The 19,320-nt window shown below is 32.5% G+C and overlaps 1 protein-coding gene across 1 annotated transcript in view; it reads left to right on the top strand.

The window, feature by feature from the left end:
- The first annotated feature begins 506 nt into the window (after nucleotides 1–506).
- Nucleotides 507–19,320, top strand: part of LOC127729684 (uncharacterized) — a 31,744-nt gene continuing 12,930 nt past the window's right edge. The window contains exons 1-10 of the mRNA XM_052237534.1: nucleotides 507–572; nucleotides 1,134–1,299; nucleotides 3,189–3,283; nucleotides 4,475–4,549; nucleotides 6,787–6,850; nucleotides 8,955–9,205; nucleotides 10,858–10,941; nucleotides 11,257–11,377; nucleotides 15,556–15,746; nucleotides 19,187–19,260. Coding sequence (XP_052093494.1) covers nucleotides 9,203–9,205; nucleotides 10,858–10,941; nucleotides 11,257–11,377; nucleotides 15,556–15,746; nucleotides 19,187–19,260 — 473 coding nt within the window. The 5' untranslated portion in view covers nucleotides 507–572; nucleotides 1,134–1,299; nucleotides 3,189–3,283; ... (1 more) ...; nucleotides 6,787–6,850; nucleotides 8,955–9,202. The remainder of the gene's footprint in view (nucleotides 573–1,133; nucleotides 1,300–3,188; nucleotides 3,284–4,474; nucleotides 4,550–6,786; nucleotides 6,851–8,954; nucleotides 9,206–10,857; nucleotides 10,942–11,256; nucleotides 11,378–15,555; nucleotides 15,747–19,186; nucleotides 19,261–19,320) is intronic.

Here is a 19,320-nt window from a genome sequence, read left to right as displayed (position 1 = left end):
GTCTTCGAGCATATTAAACAGAAGGGACTAAAACCGTATTTAGTAAGCTTTGTAGTTAGGAGTTAACATTCTGCTGTACACGATAGCAAAAACAATTGTTTAGAATGACAATCGGTAACACATATTCTATTGTATCTGTCGTAGTGATAGCTGGTAATAGGGCGCGAAAGCGCATTACGGTTACAGGTTTACTCCGGGGATTTTTTAACGATTAAAGAAAGCGGGAAAAAAAATGTTGGAGACAAGGTCATTTCTGAAATAAAACAGACAAAGCGAATATATGCTGAAAAGCTACAAAGTTGTTTATCGTGGTGAAAATTAATTACGGAGATTTGACCATTAGTGATTGCTACTCGTGACGTTTAAAGATACTCATGATAACTACCAAAAGTTAATTCACATCTAGATAAAGAATAATAAATACAGCAGATGAATCAAAACCACGTCATATTGATGAATTGAGCTGCATTTCAGATGACATTGTACATTATATTTTACAGGATTGCTTTGTAGAAAAATTTGTTACACCTGATGGATATAAATATTTTTCTTTGGGATGTAGAGATATCGATGTAAGTTTTCATTCATTTTATTGATTATATATCACTACCCTTGAAACGTTATTTACGATTAACACAATCGCTGCCCTAAGGGTTGATTTTGGTTTAGAGCTATGGTAATTCCTCGACTTCCCGAAAACGGCAGTAAAACTCAAACTAAAGAGGGGCATTTGTTTGGCTGTGTGGGATGTGTTAACATAGATACGCTACCAAGTCCGGTCGGAATTGGGACGTTAAATGTGTATTTCATGTAAAATATTTAACTGATTGCAAGTCACCAGCCTAAATAACAAAACGAAATAAAAGAATCTGATTAACCCGAACTCAAGAATACATAACAAGCAGGCGAGATCTCTTGTTTCTTCTAACAGAAATTTTACGTGAAATAGACATAGATACCCGCTTATGATATTTAGTTTGTAAGGCCAGATTAATTCATTTGCACACATGTATGATGCTGTCAGAGATTAATATTATCTCGATATCAGATCCTATCCTTTGTATGCTGTGCTCATATATAAATACTGTCAAAATTATGTTAATAAAGTAACCAAGTCTTTATTCTCCATGTAGAAATGTTCTGGAGCTTCGGCTTTTGGTAAAAGGAGTAACGGAAGCCTTGTGTTGAGAAACAATATTCCTGTAGAAGAAGTAAGCGACAATGGCGACACATCATTTTGCCGTGCCTGCTGCAATGGGAAAGACATCTGCAATGTTGACAATTTGTGTGGTTCACCAGGTGACTTACAAGTAAAACACATATTAGATAAATGTGCATGATACAGAAGTCAAAATTTACAAAAACCAAATTTTATTATATAACTTATTTCTGATGTATTCGAGTAGTGTAGCAATAATAATTTAGAAACTAACCTAAATATCAATTTAAAGAAATAGCCAAGAAGTCCGATGTCAAAGATCTTAGGTATTTACAAAACACACGAGACAGTCCTTTAGTGAATAATTAGGCTATTTCTGTAAACAAATAAACATTTAAAAAAAAATCGGTTTGTTGAGTGCAAGGGAAGGTAAACCTGTTGGGGAAAAGGGTTTTAACAGATAATGAGTGCAAAAAGCACACTTTAGTGTAACTCTCCTATATCATGTAGCATATTCCTTCTATATCTTGCGAAGGAAAAATTAGGCTAATGACTTTCACATTTTTCAAGTCGGGGCCTTTTTATAGCCGACTATAATGTATGGGTTTTTCTCATTATTAAAGGCCGTTCTGTTGCCTATAATTGCTTGCATCCACTACATTTGAACTCTTGTGGATAGTAGTCGCATTGGGAATTATTACACCACATCCACTTTTTTAGATGGAAAAAAGGGAAAAATTACCAATGAATAATAATAGATCTACTAGAAAAGTGGAAAGACCAAATAGTAATAAAAGCATATAACCATATTATATAGGATAATCAAAAGGAATTAAAATGTAGTTTCATTGGAGAGGTTAACAGACGAACTAAATATAGGCAACAGTATTTTACCGATGTTCATTTCTCATAAGTCGATTAAGAAAACAACTGAAGGTTACAAAAAAACCTGAGGGAATCGTATGAAAGGATCGAGACAGTGTGAGTTGACATTATAAAGCGTCTCTATCTATGCCTTCATTAAACGAATCTACACTCAATCAAAATGCCACAATCGGTAAAATAACAAACTAGACGACTATTCTGAAATCAAAAGACCGAAGATTGCAAAAAAAAAAACCATGTCGCTAGTGAGTTGAAACACAAAAACATCGTAATGGTCGATCAATTCGAGATGGTTACTGTAAGACGTATGTAGTGTCGAAATATAAGAATATCAGACATATGCAATCGAGATGTCAAATTAGTAAGACACAAATCGACAGATAAAAAAACCTCACACAATTGACAGTAGACTAAAGTTGATTGTTCTTTAGACAAAATAAATAGAAGTGTACTTAATAAGGTAGCTTTTATTATATTATTTGTTTATACGTTTCTCTGTGATGAGTGTTTGTGCTGTATTTCTGTCACGTAGTGTTGTCATTTTAGCGATATTTTTCTGTTCTGTTGCCTATAATAGCTTACATCCACTTCATTTGAACTCTTGTGGATAGTAGTCGCATTGGAAATTATTGCACCACATCCACTTTTTTAGATGGAAAAAAGGGGAAAATTACCAAAGAATAATAATATATCTACTGGAAAAGTGGAAAGACCAAATAGTAATAAAAGCGTATTACCATATTATATATGATAATCAAAAGGAATTAAAATGTAGTTGCAAACCTACTGAATACGTATATTTGTACGAAAAAAGTATTAACAAAAGTAAAGAACTCCAGGGTAAATAAAAAGAAAGGGAAGTCCATAAAAACCTGAAAAAATCAAACGATCGACCATATCAACCAACGAAAATGCATGTACCAAGTCAAGAATATGACAGTGGTTTTCCACTCGTTCTGTTGGTTGATAACGTTTGATTTTGTCAGTTTTTATGGTCTTCCCCTTTTTTAATTTACCTTGGAGTTCGGTATATTTTACTTACGTTTATAATTTTCAAAACTTTTTCTTAATATTTCATAGATATCATAAACTGCACAGTTCCGTTGACATGCTTTACATACTTTCATTCAATTTATTCATACAGCCCCAAATAAATACGGCGGCCATATTTGTTTTCATTGCCCACAAGTGGAACTTCCGGAAAAGTGTAACCAAATAACCTTATGCGGTCAAGGTCAGGTATGTAATTAAAGATTGTCCTGTTCTTCATTTGTCATTTTTCTTACAACATTGCCAAAGGTTCTTCTTGAATACAAATCGTTACCACTAATATTCTTCATTTCGTTTTCAATTCGATTGTACTGACGTCATACCATTTACAACAACACCCACTGTTAACTATTACGTGAAATGAGGATTGTAAGAATAAGTCCGTGAACAGATGTTTTACATGGTTCTTGTAATATACCAGAATAAAAATTACTTACTCTATATAGTTACATTGTCATGTTGATATTTCAGGAAAAGCTTTAACATTTTTGTTACAAATCTCATTTATGAAAAAAACTGTTTTACACAACTTGTGTTCTAAAACTCTTTAAAATCTTATTTTTTGATATACTGTTGTTAAACTAGATGTATAAACCTATCTATGGGTTGAGCATGCGTATTTATCTATGGTAATGGAGGGACAGTGCAAATACAAAAAAAATCTTTTTAAATCCTGTACTATTTCAATTATGTATCGATTCACATCTGGAATGAATATTTCCTTAGTGTGAAACGTTAAAATATTGATTAGTGTATCATAAGGTTTATGAAGCCGTGCTCTCTAGTTTTTATAGAAGCTTTGATATTTTCGGTACAATCTCATCTTTAAACATTTGTTTTACAGAACTTGTGTTCTACAACTCTTAAATCTAAGGATTTGATATACTGCAGTTAAGAATGCGTATTTATCAATGGCAAGGACAAGGAAAGGACAATTTCCGGTTCTTACTAAATTTGAATCCAAAAATATTGTTAATTCCTGTACTTTGTCAATATTTCATCGATTTCAATTTGGAATGGATAAGTCCTAGCCTTAATCATAAATAAATACATACTTATTCAGGTTTTTAAGGTAAGAATTTTCTATGAGTTATCAAACAAAAATTTTCGCTGAGTTCAAATACTTGAGGCACTAAGATTTTTTACACACACGCATATAATGAAACAGCTGTTTTTGGCATAACTATTTAGAATATTCGGTTTTTCGGGCTCTTCAATTTTATGATTGATTTGGCCTTCCAACTATTTTGATTCGAGCGCCACTGATGAGTCGTTTTAGACGAAACGCTCATCTTGTGTACCAACTGTTATCCTGGTATCTTAGATGATTTGTTTTATACCATTATCACTGGTCATTTAAAGTTTTTAAATCATTTTTAGTCTTGTAAAGTGACCCAATACATCAACAGGTTTTCCAAGAGGCCAAATTACATTTCTGGATGTGAAGAACGCAATGTAAGATTTTTAATATATATAGTGTAATAAGCACAAGATATAACAATAGACGAATTAAGATATACTGCTGCATTATGTAAATATCATCGTTTGGGACAATACAGTTTGTTCGAACATTATCAACGAAGACACCATGGCTGCGCAACGATATATGTTTACGGAGATGGAAGTTTTCTAGATTTCCTTAAATCCAGATTTTACGTTACAGAAAATGGTTTAAAAAGAAAAGAAAAAAAACAAACAAAGGAAATGGTCCAGCGAACTAAATATAGGCAACAGTATTTTACCGATGTTCATTTCTCATAAGTCGATTAAGAAAACAACTCAAGGTTACAAAAAAAACTGAGGGAATCGTATGAAAGGATCGAGACCGTGTGAGTTGACATTATAAAGCGTCTCCATCTATGCATGCATTAAACGAATCTACACTTAGTCAAAATGCCATAATCGGTAAAATAACAAACTAGACGACTATTCTGAAATCAAAAGATCGAAGTCTGCAAAAAAACATGTCGCTAGTGAGTTGAGACACAAAAACATCGTAAAGGTCGATCAATTCGAGATGATGACCGTAAGACGTATGTAGTGTCGAAAAATAAGAATATCAGACATATGCAATCGAGATGTCAAATTAGTAAGACATAAATCGACAGATAAAAAAACCTCACAAAATTGACAGTAGACTAGAGTTGATTGTTCTTTAGACAAAATAAATAGAAGTGTACTTAATAATTGCTTTTATACTCAAGTTGTGTTCAGTCTGGCGTTACAATGGGAATAGCATAGTCTACTTGATTATCGGGATAATCGTCTTTAGAAACTAAAAATTTACGTATTTAAATAATTGTTTTAAACACTGAAAAGACTGATATAATAACTATATCGCGTCTGTTGCAGTGGCGGATCTAGTAATTTTCATAAGTGGGGCCCACTGACTGCCTAAGAGGGGGCCCGCTCCAGTCATGCTTCAGTGATTCCCTATATAATCAACCAAATTTTTCCCAAAAATGGGAGGCCCGGGCCCCCTGCCCCGTTAAATCCGCCCCTGTGTTGGGCACACATACAACATTTATAATGCTTTCATTATTTTAAACTAACGTGTTGATAGATATAAGAAGATGTGGTATGCGTGCCAATGAGACAACTCTCCATCCAAGTCACAATTTGTAAAAGTAAACAATTATAGGTCAAAGTACGGCCTTCAACATGGAGCCTTGGCTCACACCGAACAGCAAGCTATAAAGGGCCCTAAAAATGACTAGTGTAAAACCATTCAAACAGGAAAACCAACGGTCCGATCTATATAAAAAAACGAGAAACGAGAAACACTTATGAACAACATCAACAAACGACAACCACTGCACAACAGGTTCCTGACTTAGGACAGGTGCAAACAAATGCGACGGGTTTAAACGTTTCAATAGGTGCCAACCTTTACTCTACCTAAAACAATAGTGTTACATCACAACAAAGAAAGACACACTGTAAAATATCAATTGAAATTGCTTAACTCAATCAAAAGACATATTAACAAAAACAAGTGAACATACACTAAACGAATAAATCTGATCTATAACACAATGTTAATACAAAACTAATAAAATAAGCGGGTTAGATGTAAAACAATACCAGAAAGACAAACATAACCTTGGACAAAAAACCGCCAAATAAAATAACGCACACTGGTAAATAAAAATAATTGTGTTGTAAGGTATACATGGAGTACGGAAATAATTTTTACAAAATAAATAACTTTGCTAGCCTATTTGTCTAACGATCGCGCATATTAAAGTTACTCTAGTGTATATATTTATCATACCACATTGTACTATGGTTTATTTAATTTAGATCGTTGTTCATTTCATTTCTCTCGGTGGTTTCAAGCTTAGTTTTTTTGTATAATTTGATGATTCGAACTTTGGAATCCTTTATATCAGGCTAGATCTTGTCTTGATTTTAATCTTTCCGATAAAAATGAAAAAATAAACAGTAATGCTTTTATTATTTTAAATTAAGGTGTTGAGCCTATATGTCGCGCATATTAAAGTTTTGTAAGGTTATATCTTGTCTTGATTTTAAACTTTCTGATAAAAATGAATAAATAAACAAATTTTTAAAAATCTACTTCTCTTCAACTGCGCTGAAAGTTGAAAGAAAAACATTGTATAAAATACATATAACTTTAAGCGTTCCTTATTTACAAATAGCCGACATCTCCATTGCATCTTTATTTTCAGGAATGTTCTTTTCTAAATGACAACACAGAATGCTGTACTTCAGATTTCTGTAATGACAATCTACGTACGTTTTCCTTTTTAATAACATATATATATATAAGTATATTTGTAATACGATAGAGAATATTAACGTATTCTGTTGATTTAAGCGTGTTTATCTGGAATCTGGAATAATCATAAATGAGATACAGTCGAAACAAAAAAATATTGAAACCCAATATGGAAGTGTTGTGACTCTTTTCACAAAAAATCTTACGATTAAAATTGATCTTGAGTTATACTAATATGTTTATGACTTTTTTTTTGCGTAAAAGAGCCACTGGTTATTGAGCGGATGGTTCCCTAAGAGACATGACAGCGTCACTATCAAAATGGTTGTGATATAAACACATGATTTCTCTACCTTTGTCTCTGAATTTAATGGAATTCGATCGATTGATATCAGGATGTTTATCCAGATTTGCATTTATACATCTGTCGTATTGTCAATTGACTAAAGCCAAAAAGAGAGCCAAATTCGGTAAGAATCACCATTAATAAAAGAACTTGAAGAACTAATTTGTCAATTCTCAATTATCATGCACCCATTTATAACATTTGACAAATTTACCATAATGAGCAATACGACTGATGTATTAGTGTAAATCTGGATAAACATCCTGATATGACTTGGATGAAAGTTCGTATTTCCGAAAGCATTTTGTTGTATTGACTCTTCTTTTACGTATAATTTCGTTGGTCCGTACAACTGTCGCATTACATACGGCTATTGTTTTCTGGATTTCAATATTGATTTTTCTAGATTCAGCATGACTTAAGGTGGCACGGTAGTATTTCCTGGCCCATAAGGGATAATGATAGCCTTTTTAAACTTTTCACCACTTTCTAGCACTGCCCAAAATTCTATGTACACAGTTTACTGAAGTACTTTCATTATAATTTTCAGAAATGAATTTAAATATGTATCATGACCGTTTACTTTTTTTGCTATCTTTAAAAACCTAAGGCCACTAGTGCTTTTAGGTCTTTTATCATGCAGTGAATACAAAATTCTCAAAAATTCTCAAAAATTCATTATCACCTGTATGTAAAATTATTTCATATTTTTCTACACCTGATTCATCCCTCAGTTTGGGAAAATATGTTCAGTTGATACTGTATTTTTTGTCCAATCACACTGTTCAAATACATTGACTTAGGTAGGGTACACAAAAGAGCAACCTAAATTTCCGAATGCAAATACTACCGTGCTACCTAGAACACACCCGAGAAATCGCGGGCATTTAGAGCGTTGTTGAAAGTATGTAAACTGTTGTAGGATGAATTTTGTAAATGATTTTATGACTGGAGAATTTCAAGAAAGGCATCAAAAGTCACAGGTACTTGGGGACAGGACAATATTTTTTAGCCCTCCCCCTTTTTTCTAAAGTCCGTTATTTTTTGTTTTCTGTTAATTTCAATTATTTTCGCGTTTTTCTGTATACTATGATCATACATATACTATGAATAAAGTGTATTTGCTATTTACTATCGATTCAAAGTTTACTATTCACGGCAGTCACTGATATATTATTAAACAGAGAGTCTCTATATAATATATCAGTGACCACCGTGGATAGTAATCTTGGAATTGATAGTAAATAGCAAATAAACTTTATTTATAGTATATGTATGTTCATAGTATACAGAAAAACGCAAAAATAATTGTCCTGTCCCCAAGTACTTATGAAAATTATGTGTAATTTTAAAACAGTCTTAAACGGAAATCTTGTCTATGACTTAAAAGTCCGTCCGATGACGGAAACAATATCCGGACGCCTTTATTTTCGTTTTCCTCCCAAAATAACCCAAACTAAATAATCATAAGCGAGGATGACAAATGCGACTATGCATGGTACCTAAAGGACACAGAGGCATGATGATTAATTTGTTGTGGAAGGAAGAGAAGCGACACACAAAATGAGGTCTTCTCATTTAATAGTATAGATATGTTTGGCCTTTTCTCTTTTTTGTTCATAATGGATAAAACGGAACAAACTTAATCATTCTATAAATTCTTGTAATGTTGATTGAATTCTTAAATTTGATTTCTATTTCTATTCTATTTCTAAGGTTTTGTTTGACTCTTCTGCTGTAAAAATATTGCATCTGACTTGGTTTTTTTCCAGCTTGCAAAGTAAAGCTAAGCGGGAATCCAGTCCTAAGTAAACCATATATTAACCAAAATAAAGATGTGAAATTTAACTGCACATTTGGGACTTCTACATCCAGGATTGACGTTCTGTATAAAGTGACTTGGACTGTAGATGGTCGCCCTCTGCTGAACAAAAATGGAAACATCGAATTTAAATGGTTAACTTCAAACGAACGCATTACGACCTTAGATGCATATAACCTTCAGGGAAACCTTAATAAAATGGTATAAACCTTAATTTAGAATTCTTCAAATAAGACGGAGGATAAATTTCATTTTCATGCGAACAATTTGTATGTGACAAACGTATACTGATAAAATGAGATGTTGGATGTAGATCAATCAGACAGCTTCCGAAACGATTAAGAAAAAAAAACCTGGACCATTTAGAGGTCAAACACGGTCTTCAAAAATGGATAGGTGCCTTTACAGTTAATCAATCTCTAAATCCTAGTGTTGAAGATTTAAAAATTTTAACAAAGACTATCAAAAAAACTTCTATTAACACAATTACTAAAGATGATAATAACAACAAGATAACGTGAATAATAACAAGAAAAACGAGGTTTTCGACTTTGGACAGGAACATGCACATTTGGCGAAGTAAATCAAGATTCACGAGATTAAAATCCGCCATAGACTATACCAGATCGATAAATTGACAAATGGTTCATTTAAAAACATACAATAAAAATCATAACAAGATTTGAACTTAACTCTATGATAGAGGAATGATAGATAAGACATGACACCCAACAGCACACCATAACCCTTAAAAAATGCTTACAGTTGTTTCAGATAAACTGTTGGTACCGAACACGCTGATTTGATACCATGTCGTTCAAACTGTAATATCAGTGGCTGTCTTTTGGAGTAAATGTTTAGCCCCAACGTCAATAAAAAGCATAAAAGATAATCACATGTGCCTCGTGCATTGCAAAGGCAAGGGGGGGATAAGAGCTTTATAATGACAATTTTTAACCGAAATTAAAACTTATATATATAAAATTTAAGATTTTCCTAAATGCGGGCTTCAAAGTTGTAATAATACAACAAAAAACAAAAACGTTAGTTTTTTATTAATGACGTTATTTTAAATGCAGTTCTGAGGTTTTAAGAAAAACTAATTTTTGGTCAATGTTCACAGAGTTTGTTGACCCAAAAGTAAAGAGCATATGCTAAATAATTTATTACAATGTTTTTTTCTGTATAAACAATACTGTTCATGTAAAAATGTGAAAATGTTCAAAATTTTAATTTTTTTGTTCAAATGATTTGGAAGTATGCTTTATTTGATTTTTAAAGAACTAACTGTTTGAAATTTTTCTTTTACTTATGCATTATCCATATACCGAAATAACCTGATTTTGTAAAAATTCAAATTTCTAGGCCGAAAGGACAATTTGCCTTCCTCATCCTTTGTCCACAATTCTAATGAAGAATAAATAAAAGATATATAAAGAATAGTTTCAAAATACAAATCAGAGATTTGGCGTTCAATCGTTAAAAAAACATGTGTACATATCTTTATTCCTAAGAACAATTTTTTTTTATAAAATTCCTGAAAGTAAAATCAACGCTTCTCTAAAAAAACTTATTCGCTTAAACATTAAACAAAAATATTGATCAATTTAAAGATATCAATAGCCCTAGCTAGGTTGATAGCACGACTAATGGACGACAGTTAGTGTAAACTGGTATTTGCTGTCAAATATGCTCGTATACTGTGACTAAACACATTGAATGCCAGTCGTTGTAAGCGGATATATAACTTGTTAGAATATTGAATTGATTATAAAAGTTTTAAGATAACATCGTCATTGAAATATGATAAATAGACATATATCACGAACAAGTGATAAACATTGATATTTTAGCTCCGATGTAGCGTTGAACCACATTGTAGTACTGGCGAACGCAATCCGGCCTCATACAGTAATGGCTACTGGGTAGGAATAAAGGTATGTATTGAGAATAATTAATTTAAAAATGGCTTTCATTGAAAAAGAAGGTCAGTATGAAATGAAGAGAATATGAAAAAAGAAGACCAGCTGGTCTGGAAATTTATATAAAAAATTATATAAACAGTTTAATTAAATAATAATTAACATCTGAATAAAATATTTCAGATTATATCTTTATTAGCTCTTTATTGATTACGATTTTTAAAGGTAACGTAATAAGACAGGATGGCTATTTTTACAAAAAACCTAAATTCGGAGCTAAATGTTTTAAATATAACAAGTCGTCATTTAAGTGATTGTTTATCTCTGCAGATATCACCACAGAGAATATCCCATACTGTTAACCAGACTTTAACACTGGAATCAACATTACCAATAATCAGTGGTGATCCTGTAAAAAAACTTTCCGTTGGTCTACAGATAGAGAGCACAGGTAATAATAATAGCATCTTGAACTTCGTCACTAAAAAAATGTCACACTAACTAAAGAGATGTAGGAAAAACGCCCTTATAACAGCAACTCAACAACACAGAAACAAAAAATCATCTACAAGTCGACATATGATCAGCAACAATTGTCAATGCCAATGTCAGACATGTTTCTTACTTGTTTTCCTAGTTGCCAATTTATAATCAATTTGCTATGGTTGTCTCCAAATACCAATTGCGACGGGACGGTAGTAAATCTGACATAGAAATGACAAATTGTGCAATTTTTGGCGATTTGAGTGATATTGGTTATGAACATCATTATGTTTGCTTGTGTTGCCCGACTGCATAAATTTTAAATCAATTAATGAGCTCACGTATCCATATAGTTATTAACAAATTATACAAAGTTATAAGTTATAAATCTGAGAATCATTCCTGGTTATTCAGCACTTTTATATTTAATAAAATTGAGAATGGAAATGGGGAATGTGTCAAAGAGACAACAACCCGACCACAGAACAGACAACAGCAGAAGGCCACCAACAGGTCTTCAATGCAGCGAGAAATTCCCGCACCCGGAGGCGTCCTTCAGCTGGCCCCTAAACAAATATATATACTAGTTCAGTGATAATGAACGCCATACTAAACTCCAAATTGTACACAAGAAACTAAAATTAAAAATAATACAAGACTAACAAAGGCTAGAGGCTCCTGACTTGGGACAGGCGCAAAAATGCGGCGGGGTTAAACATGTTTATGAGATCTCAACCCTCCCCCTATACCTCTAGCCAATGTAGAAAAGTAAACGCATAACAATACGCACATTAAAATTCAGTTCAAGAGAAGTCCGAGTCTGATGTCAGAAGATGTAACCAAAGAAAATAAACAAAATGACAATAATACATAAATAACAACAGACTACTATGTCTTTATTGTTTTTATATAAATGTCTACGACTACATTTTGGGTGTTATAGAATACCACCTTCTATCTGTGACAATTGGCAAATATATATCTAACTGTATAAGAGAGGTAAAAGATACCAAATGGACATTCAAACTAATAAGCCGAAAATTAATTAACAATGCCATGGCAAAAAAAGAAAAAGACAAAACGACAAACAACAGTATACAAAACACAACTTAGAAAACTAAAGACTGAGCAACGAGAACCCTACCGAAAATCAGGGGTGATCTCAGGTGCTCTGGAAGGGTAAGCAGATCCTGCTTCACGTGTGGCACCCATTGTGTCGCTCACGTTAGGTTAGTACAAACCCGCGATAAATTTAATCCAGCAGGTCACATTCGGAGAAAAGGAGGGCGGGATTATGGTTACAACGATTGGAACATACGCGTCACCCTCTGTGAAACAGACATTTCGTAATGGTCAACCAACTCGCGATGCCGTCCGTAAAATTTTTCGAAGGGATGATTTCAACCTCTTGGCTTAATAGCTTCCTAATGAGCATCAATCCTCCATCAAGGAAATCATGATAGGAAACGCTACACCTGGAATATATTATAAACTGAAAGATATATACTCCATGTGCAGGCGCTGCTGGAATGTTGCTACATAGAAATGGAGAGTTCACAATTAAAACCATCTCTTGTATAGTTTTGTTCTCAACCGACCCTCACTGTAAACGTCTAGATGTATGTCAATATATGAGGCAGACTTAACTGTAACTGTTGTATCCTTTATTTCAAGTTCGATGGGATAGATGCGTTAAACATAGTCACCAAACGTTATTTATTTTAGTGAGAGGACATCATCTATATAGCGCAAAATGAAGTTAAAGGATAATTCTAGCTTCTTTTTATTCTTTCTAAGAAGCTCCTGTATGAATTCAGCCTCATATAAATAAAGGAACAAGTCGACAAGAAGAGGAGCACAGCTGGTTCCCATGGGAATGCCGCTTGTTTGTTGAAAACCACGCCCTCCAATTGTAACAAATATGTTGTCAATCAAGAAAGCAAGCATCTTAATATTGTCAATTTCAGAGAATTTTTTGTTTGAATCAGAGTGATGTTTTACAAAGTACGAGTTATCCCTACCTAAGACAAGATTATTGTATCGGCGTTGGCCATTTATTTTCATGAAACAGAGCATGACCAACTCTTTCAATTTGCCTATTAGTTTGTAAAGGGGGATTTCTGTGTAAAGTATAGAAAAGTCAAATTGTAGTATCCACATCTGATATACGCCGCCTCAAGAATAGATAGTTTCACAATAACTTTGAAGGCCGGCTTTGATTACAGTACTTTTATTTTCTATAACTGTGAACATTGTAATATTTACAGTAGGTGTTCAATTCATGTAAATTCTGAACTTTTAATGACTGAAAGACGTATCAATTGCTTCCGTCTTATGCTTTCATTTCGTATAGAAGAAACCCAAACTGTATAAAAGCAATATAAAACTATAGAATTATCAGCTCCGGCTTCTTAATTAATTAAAACTATTGTTTGCGTATTGTTTGTGTATTTCGTGCAATTGATAATGCTTTTAAACAAATCGCAAACGCAATTTTATTCATTTGAAATAAGTAGTTAACAATATATCTTGTAAATATAGATATAAATTAATAAAAATATATATTAATAATTTATTATCATTTGATATATGTACAATTATCATTGAAATTTGATTTATTATTTTACAAGCTATCTACGTTGAAATCGACATTTTCTTTTGCCAATGTCATCTATATGACTAACTAAAATCAATTTCATGTGAGATGATTCTGCTTTCATCTCACTATACAATTTCTGTCGCTTTTAAAAAAAAGCAATGTTAAAACAACATGAAGCGCGACACTCAACTCTATGGTGAAATAGAATTTTTTTTATCATTTATCAGCTATGTTAATGTTTTTTTGTTTTATTTCAGTCAATATATCGTATTAACAGTTCTGTGATTCCGTAATATAGGTGAAATTTCACTGATTTTCGTTTTTTTTTTTATTATTATCTGATGAACATAAAGCTAAAAAATATTTGGACGATCACACAAACGTTCTGCAATGGTGGCTACTAAAATTCACTCAGAATTATTTTTTTGTCATGACATAGTCAAATCCGTGGTGTACGAGAGGCAACTCTTGATATCCCTCTCATTATAGACATAGGAAAACAATGGGTTTAATAATCACCGGAACGCAAAAAGGGAAAATTAAAGAAAGTTCTCATGGTTTCACAACATTTTCCGTAACTATAAGCTATGTTTGAGCAAGTTACAATGTGTGTAAAAATTCGAGATTTGTTTTAATGTCTCCGGTAAATGCATGCCAAATTGAAAGATGAAAGTTAGAAGCAAATCTTAACTCGGTGATATGTATTAATACATTTTCATTGATTCAAAACATTAATTTATCAATTTTATAAATAGTCATTGTCACAACCGTATATCTGTACTCAACGACATTGATAAACGAATTAGTGCTGAAAAAGCATGACAATCCAGAATTTGTTCTTCACTGGTAACACACAGCTCTAAAAGTATAACTATTCCCGTTTTGCTGTAGGGAAAACGGTAGTATTCAGGCGAGAATATTAACATTTTCTAAATTTACCACCTTTTATAATAAAAACCTGGACAAAACAGTTATGTGTGGTTTAAGTAATTTATTATTCTGTTTTAGAAATTGAAGTCAAATAGTATCATGACCATCTTCGAACGGATCTTGTTTATGGTATCCATGCCCAACGTCATGTTACATCAAATTTATAAAAAATTGGAAGCCTTTTCAAATAATTCGCAAGAAAATATTTCAATGGGTTTCAAAATTTATTTTGTAAATATACACACTGCAGTTATTAATAAATAAATAAAACAAATATATTGTACCCTTAAATCCAATCACAGTGCTCCTAAGTTGACTTCCTTTAGCTGCCTAAGGTACACGAAAGGCCAACCCCAAAGCCTGGAAAATGTATCATTTTTCCCTGTAAAGGCTACGTCAATACGGCAAGTGTCTTCCTGTTGTCGGGAAGATTTAAAGATTTAGCAATTTATCTCTTACTAAATCGGTCAATACAATATACTAACAATTTCATTGTTTATACGACCAAAACATCTAGCTATTGTCAGAAAATTATAAAACAAAATGAGGAGTATGATTTTTTTTTTATATTCTCAGCTCTAAATTATAAATTTACAATATTTTCTTTTGCATTTTAGGTCAGAATATGACTACGTGTAGTTACACTTTTAATATGGACCCGTTTACTGGAAAGTACACAAGTTCTATACCTATTCATATTAAACCACACTCTTTTTACCAGACTTCTGACAGGGTATTTTTTAGACAACTGAAGAATTTAAATTTTCACACATTTTGGGACTATAATTTGCCAGTTGTTCAGATAGGAGTAAGTATTCAATAACACTTGAGATAAAACCAAACACAATGCACGTTTATGCATCAGTGACAAAAATGCATAAAAATGATTTTGTTCGTATGTGATAAAAACATCGATCAATATTTTATCATTTATTATTAACGATTGCTTATAAGAGAATTATTACATAACATGTATGTTTCATAAAAATGCGTACGTTTGAAAGGCTGACAACCTTATTCTAAAATTAGATTTTATTTCCCAACAAAATGCAACATTCATGATAGCACGTGCTTTCCATAACGTCACAAAAATGCAAAGGAAAATAAATGAAAAGGATTTGATACAACTCGTGATTTCACGGTTATAGAATGAAAAAGTAATTATTAGAATTAAATGCTTCTTTTGTTATCTTATTGGAATATAAAAGCGTCAACAAAAGCACATTTTTGATGAAGCGCAGAAATGGTAATCAATACAAGCATATGCAAGATGGGAGCATGTGAATGAAAGGTGGATATCAACATTTTAGATTATTTGCTATCAGTTTGCGAAAAACATTTCTAATCACCGAATATATAAAAAAAACCGAGCAAACTTCGTTAACTGAATTTTCACGAATATTACTTTTTACGGCAGAGAAGCAACAGAGCAAAGATAAGGTCTGCCTTTTTAGTTAACGTGTATTTGGTAAAAGGACAACATTGAGAAACCTGCCAAAGGTTCACTTCTACCATCACGAATTTTTAGTCATTAAGTTAGCATACAGAGTAGCTAATTACTTTACAGTTCCATTTTAAGAATACATTCTATTAATTCTTGTTTCACAAATAATCGTGTATTTTTTCATCGGCTTTACTATAGTTTTATTGATACGATATATCAGAGCTTGCGTTTCCTTTTATGATTTCCTTGAAAGAGAGTTGCTGCTTACAAAGAAGCTATTGAACAAGGTGTTCAAAGTGGAAAAACTGAAGTTCAGTATCACTTCAAAATATTTATGGTCGCCATCACGAGTTGGTTAATATCTATGGCACAGCGGAACACGGATAAGTTCGAATGTTGATAACACCAATCCCGTCTTGCTTTCTCAATTGTGACATCACTGAAGAAATCTCATGATCGAATTTGAACCAACCACGAGCAACTCAACGGGTGCCGCTAGGTGAGCAAGATCTACTTATCCTTCAAGAGCACATAAGATCAACCATAGTATTGTGAGAGGACATCATAAAGGACATCATACATAGATATATAGCGGAACGTGAAGTTGAAGGATAATGCTTGCTTCTTTTCATATTTCCTCAGATACTCCTGTATGAAGTAAAGTAATAAGTTGACATAAAGAAGATCATAGTTTATTCCTATAGGAATATCAAAAAACACATAATTACCTAAACACATAACAACATTTTTGTCAATATAACGAAAATATAAACAACTGTGAGAAAAGTGGGAGGTTTAGCTAGCTATACAACTAGGTTAAACCTACCATTTTCTTCGGAAGTTGCCTCTACCAAGTCAGGAATATGACAGTTGTTTTCCACTCCTTCCGTTGTTTGATATAGTTTAACGTTTGATTTAGTCAGTTTTTTATGGACATCCCCCTTTTTGCATTTACCTTTGAATTCTGTATTTTTGTTAATACTTTTTTTTTCTTTGAATGTTTCCAACAAACATCAATACTAAAATAACAAGATGCCGAGCTAATGATGCATTATATGTGCAGTTCAAAAATATTATAATCAAATACAAGAATACAAAAAAACCGGATCGAACGCAGATTTTGTAAGAATAATAACTGCATATACTGTGGATTCATTACTATGCGTAGGTTACCAATTTTCGTGGATTGAATTGGTACAGGTAAACCACGAATTTGAAGGTAACAAAATACAAATTTTCCATAGGCGTTTTTCTTTTTGTAAAATTTTCAAATTTTATAAAACCACGAAATCAACTATCCACGGAAATGTATTTTTTCTTAATCCAAGCCAACACCACCCACGGAAATAAATGATTGCACAGTAATGTATATATTCCTGGCCTTCGCTGGGGGTAAGCTACGCATGTTAGCTTGGAACATATATTTAAAGTGACCTTTAGTTGCTTACATCTACATCATTTCAATTGGTCTCTCATGGTTGGTGTCTCATAGGCAATCATACCACATCTCCTCATTTTATATTCATTTGATCTTAAAATTATCTCTACAGAAAACGCTGCCTTTTCAGAGTTTACAAAAAATTACATGATGTCGAGCTAATAGTTTGAGAAATTTATTCCTACTGTTGAATCATTATCATTAATATTTTTGCCTGCAGTCAACCCATTATTGTTTCATTCGAATACGAATTTATTGTTGTATAAAATGATTGAAGCAAAATGTTTGAAAGAAATGGAATCAACTTCATTGGATAGGGCCACCTATTGGCTGATAGATTAGAACTAGTAATAAATGAATTTGCCCACATGATAAAAATGAAAAATCTGCCTTATAAAATGCAAGATATTTTTTATGCAAAATCAAAAATCCGTTTTTGCTTAGGTGAACATGATTACTACATTCACGAATACTCCCCTTCCCCCATAAAAATGGTCGTCCTTTATTAGTTTATAGTTCAACTTATAAATATCCGTTCATTTTAAATAAAGTGTCAACAGTATTTTATCAATGTCAAAATCTCGTAACCTTTTTCTGAAAAAATAAACTACTTCATTTGAACTTTCGTGGATAGTTGTCCCATTGGCAATCATACAACATCTCATTATTTTTATATAAGTCAAAACAGCTAAGCATCAACTCCAAAAGTCGAAATCTATTCTGTCGTCTGGATAAGACTCTTCTACTATTCATTCACCTACTCCTATTAAAATCTTTATCAATCAACATGTCACAATAAAGACACAATCCGTAAATTTACAGATCCGATGCATTCTCTGGTAACTTAAAATCTTAGACCATATAGAAATATCTATCGCGTGTTGAGAAACTGATACATAGTAAAGATCAATAAATTCGTGATGGCGAGCGAAAAACTTGCGTATCGTTTACCTACATAAACATGTTTGTATAGGACATATTGTTGCAAGATATCTTTTTAAGGTAAACATGTAAAGCCGTGGCTCACATTTGAACATTAATTATAAAAAAGAAAGTGCAAATAACATTTCATGATTCTATGCGTTCGAAGCGATTTTTTGGATTTATCTTTATCATTAGGTACGCTCAAGGCCAAACATTTGAAAGTCAAGAAAGTATAAGTTCCAAAACAAGTGAGGAGCTATATGACCAACATGGACCTAAGAATAATACTATATAGCTACGTTACATACTAAATGCAAGAAAATAGGTATCCCACGAATAATATTGAATTCACAATATGAAAGAATAAAACTAACATTTTCCATTATCCCTCTGTATCAAATATATTGTATTTGATATAAATATCATCTTTGATCTTTTCAAGAGGTACAATATCAGTCATGATGTCTATCATAGCTGTGAACTTAAAGAAGGAATGGTAAATACTTTTTATAATGCGTAAGTAATTAAATTATACTGTTTTGCTTCCATTACAATTACGTTCCTGGCGAAGGTAGT

This window comes from Mytilus californianus, unplaced genomic scaffold (assembly GCF_021869535.1).
Source record: "Mytilus californianus isolate M0D057914Y unplaced genomic scaffold, xbMytCali1.0.p SCAF_2, whole genome shotgun sequence".
NCBI classification, from domain to species: Eukaryota; Metazoa; Mollusca; class Bivalvia; order Mytilida; family Mytilidae; genus Mytilus; species Mytilus californianus.
This window is presented reverse-complemented; position numbering and strand designations above follow the sequence as displayed.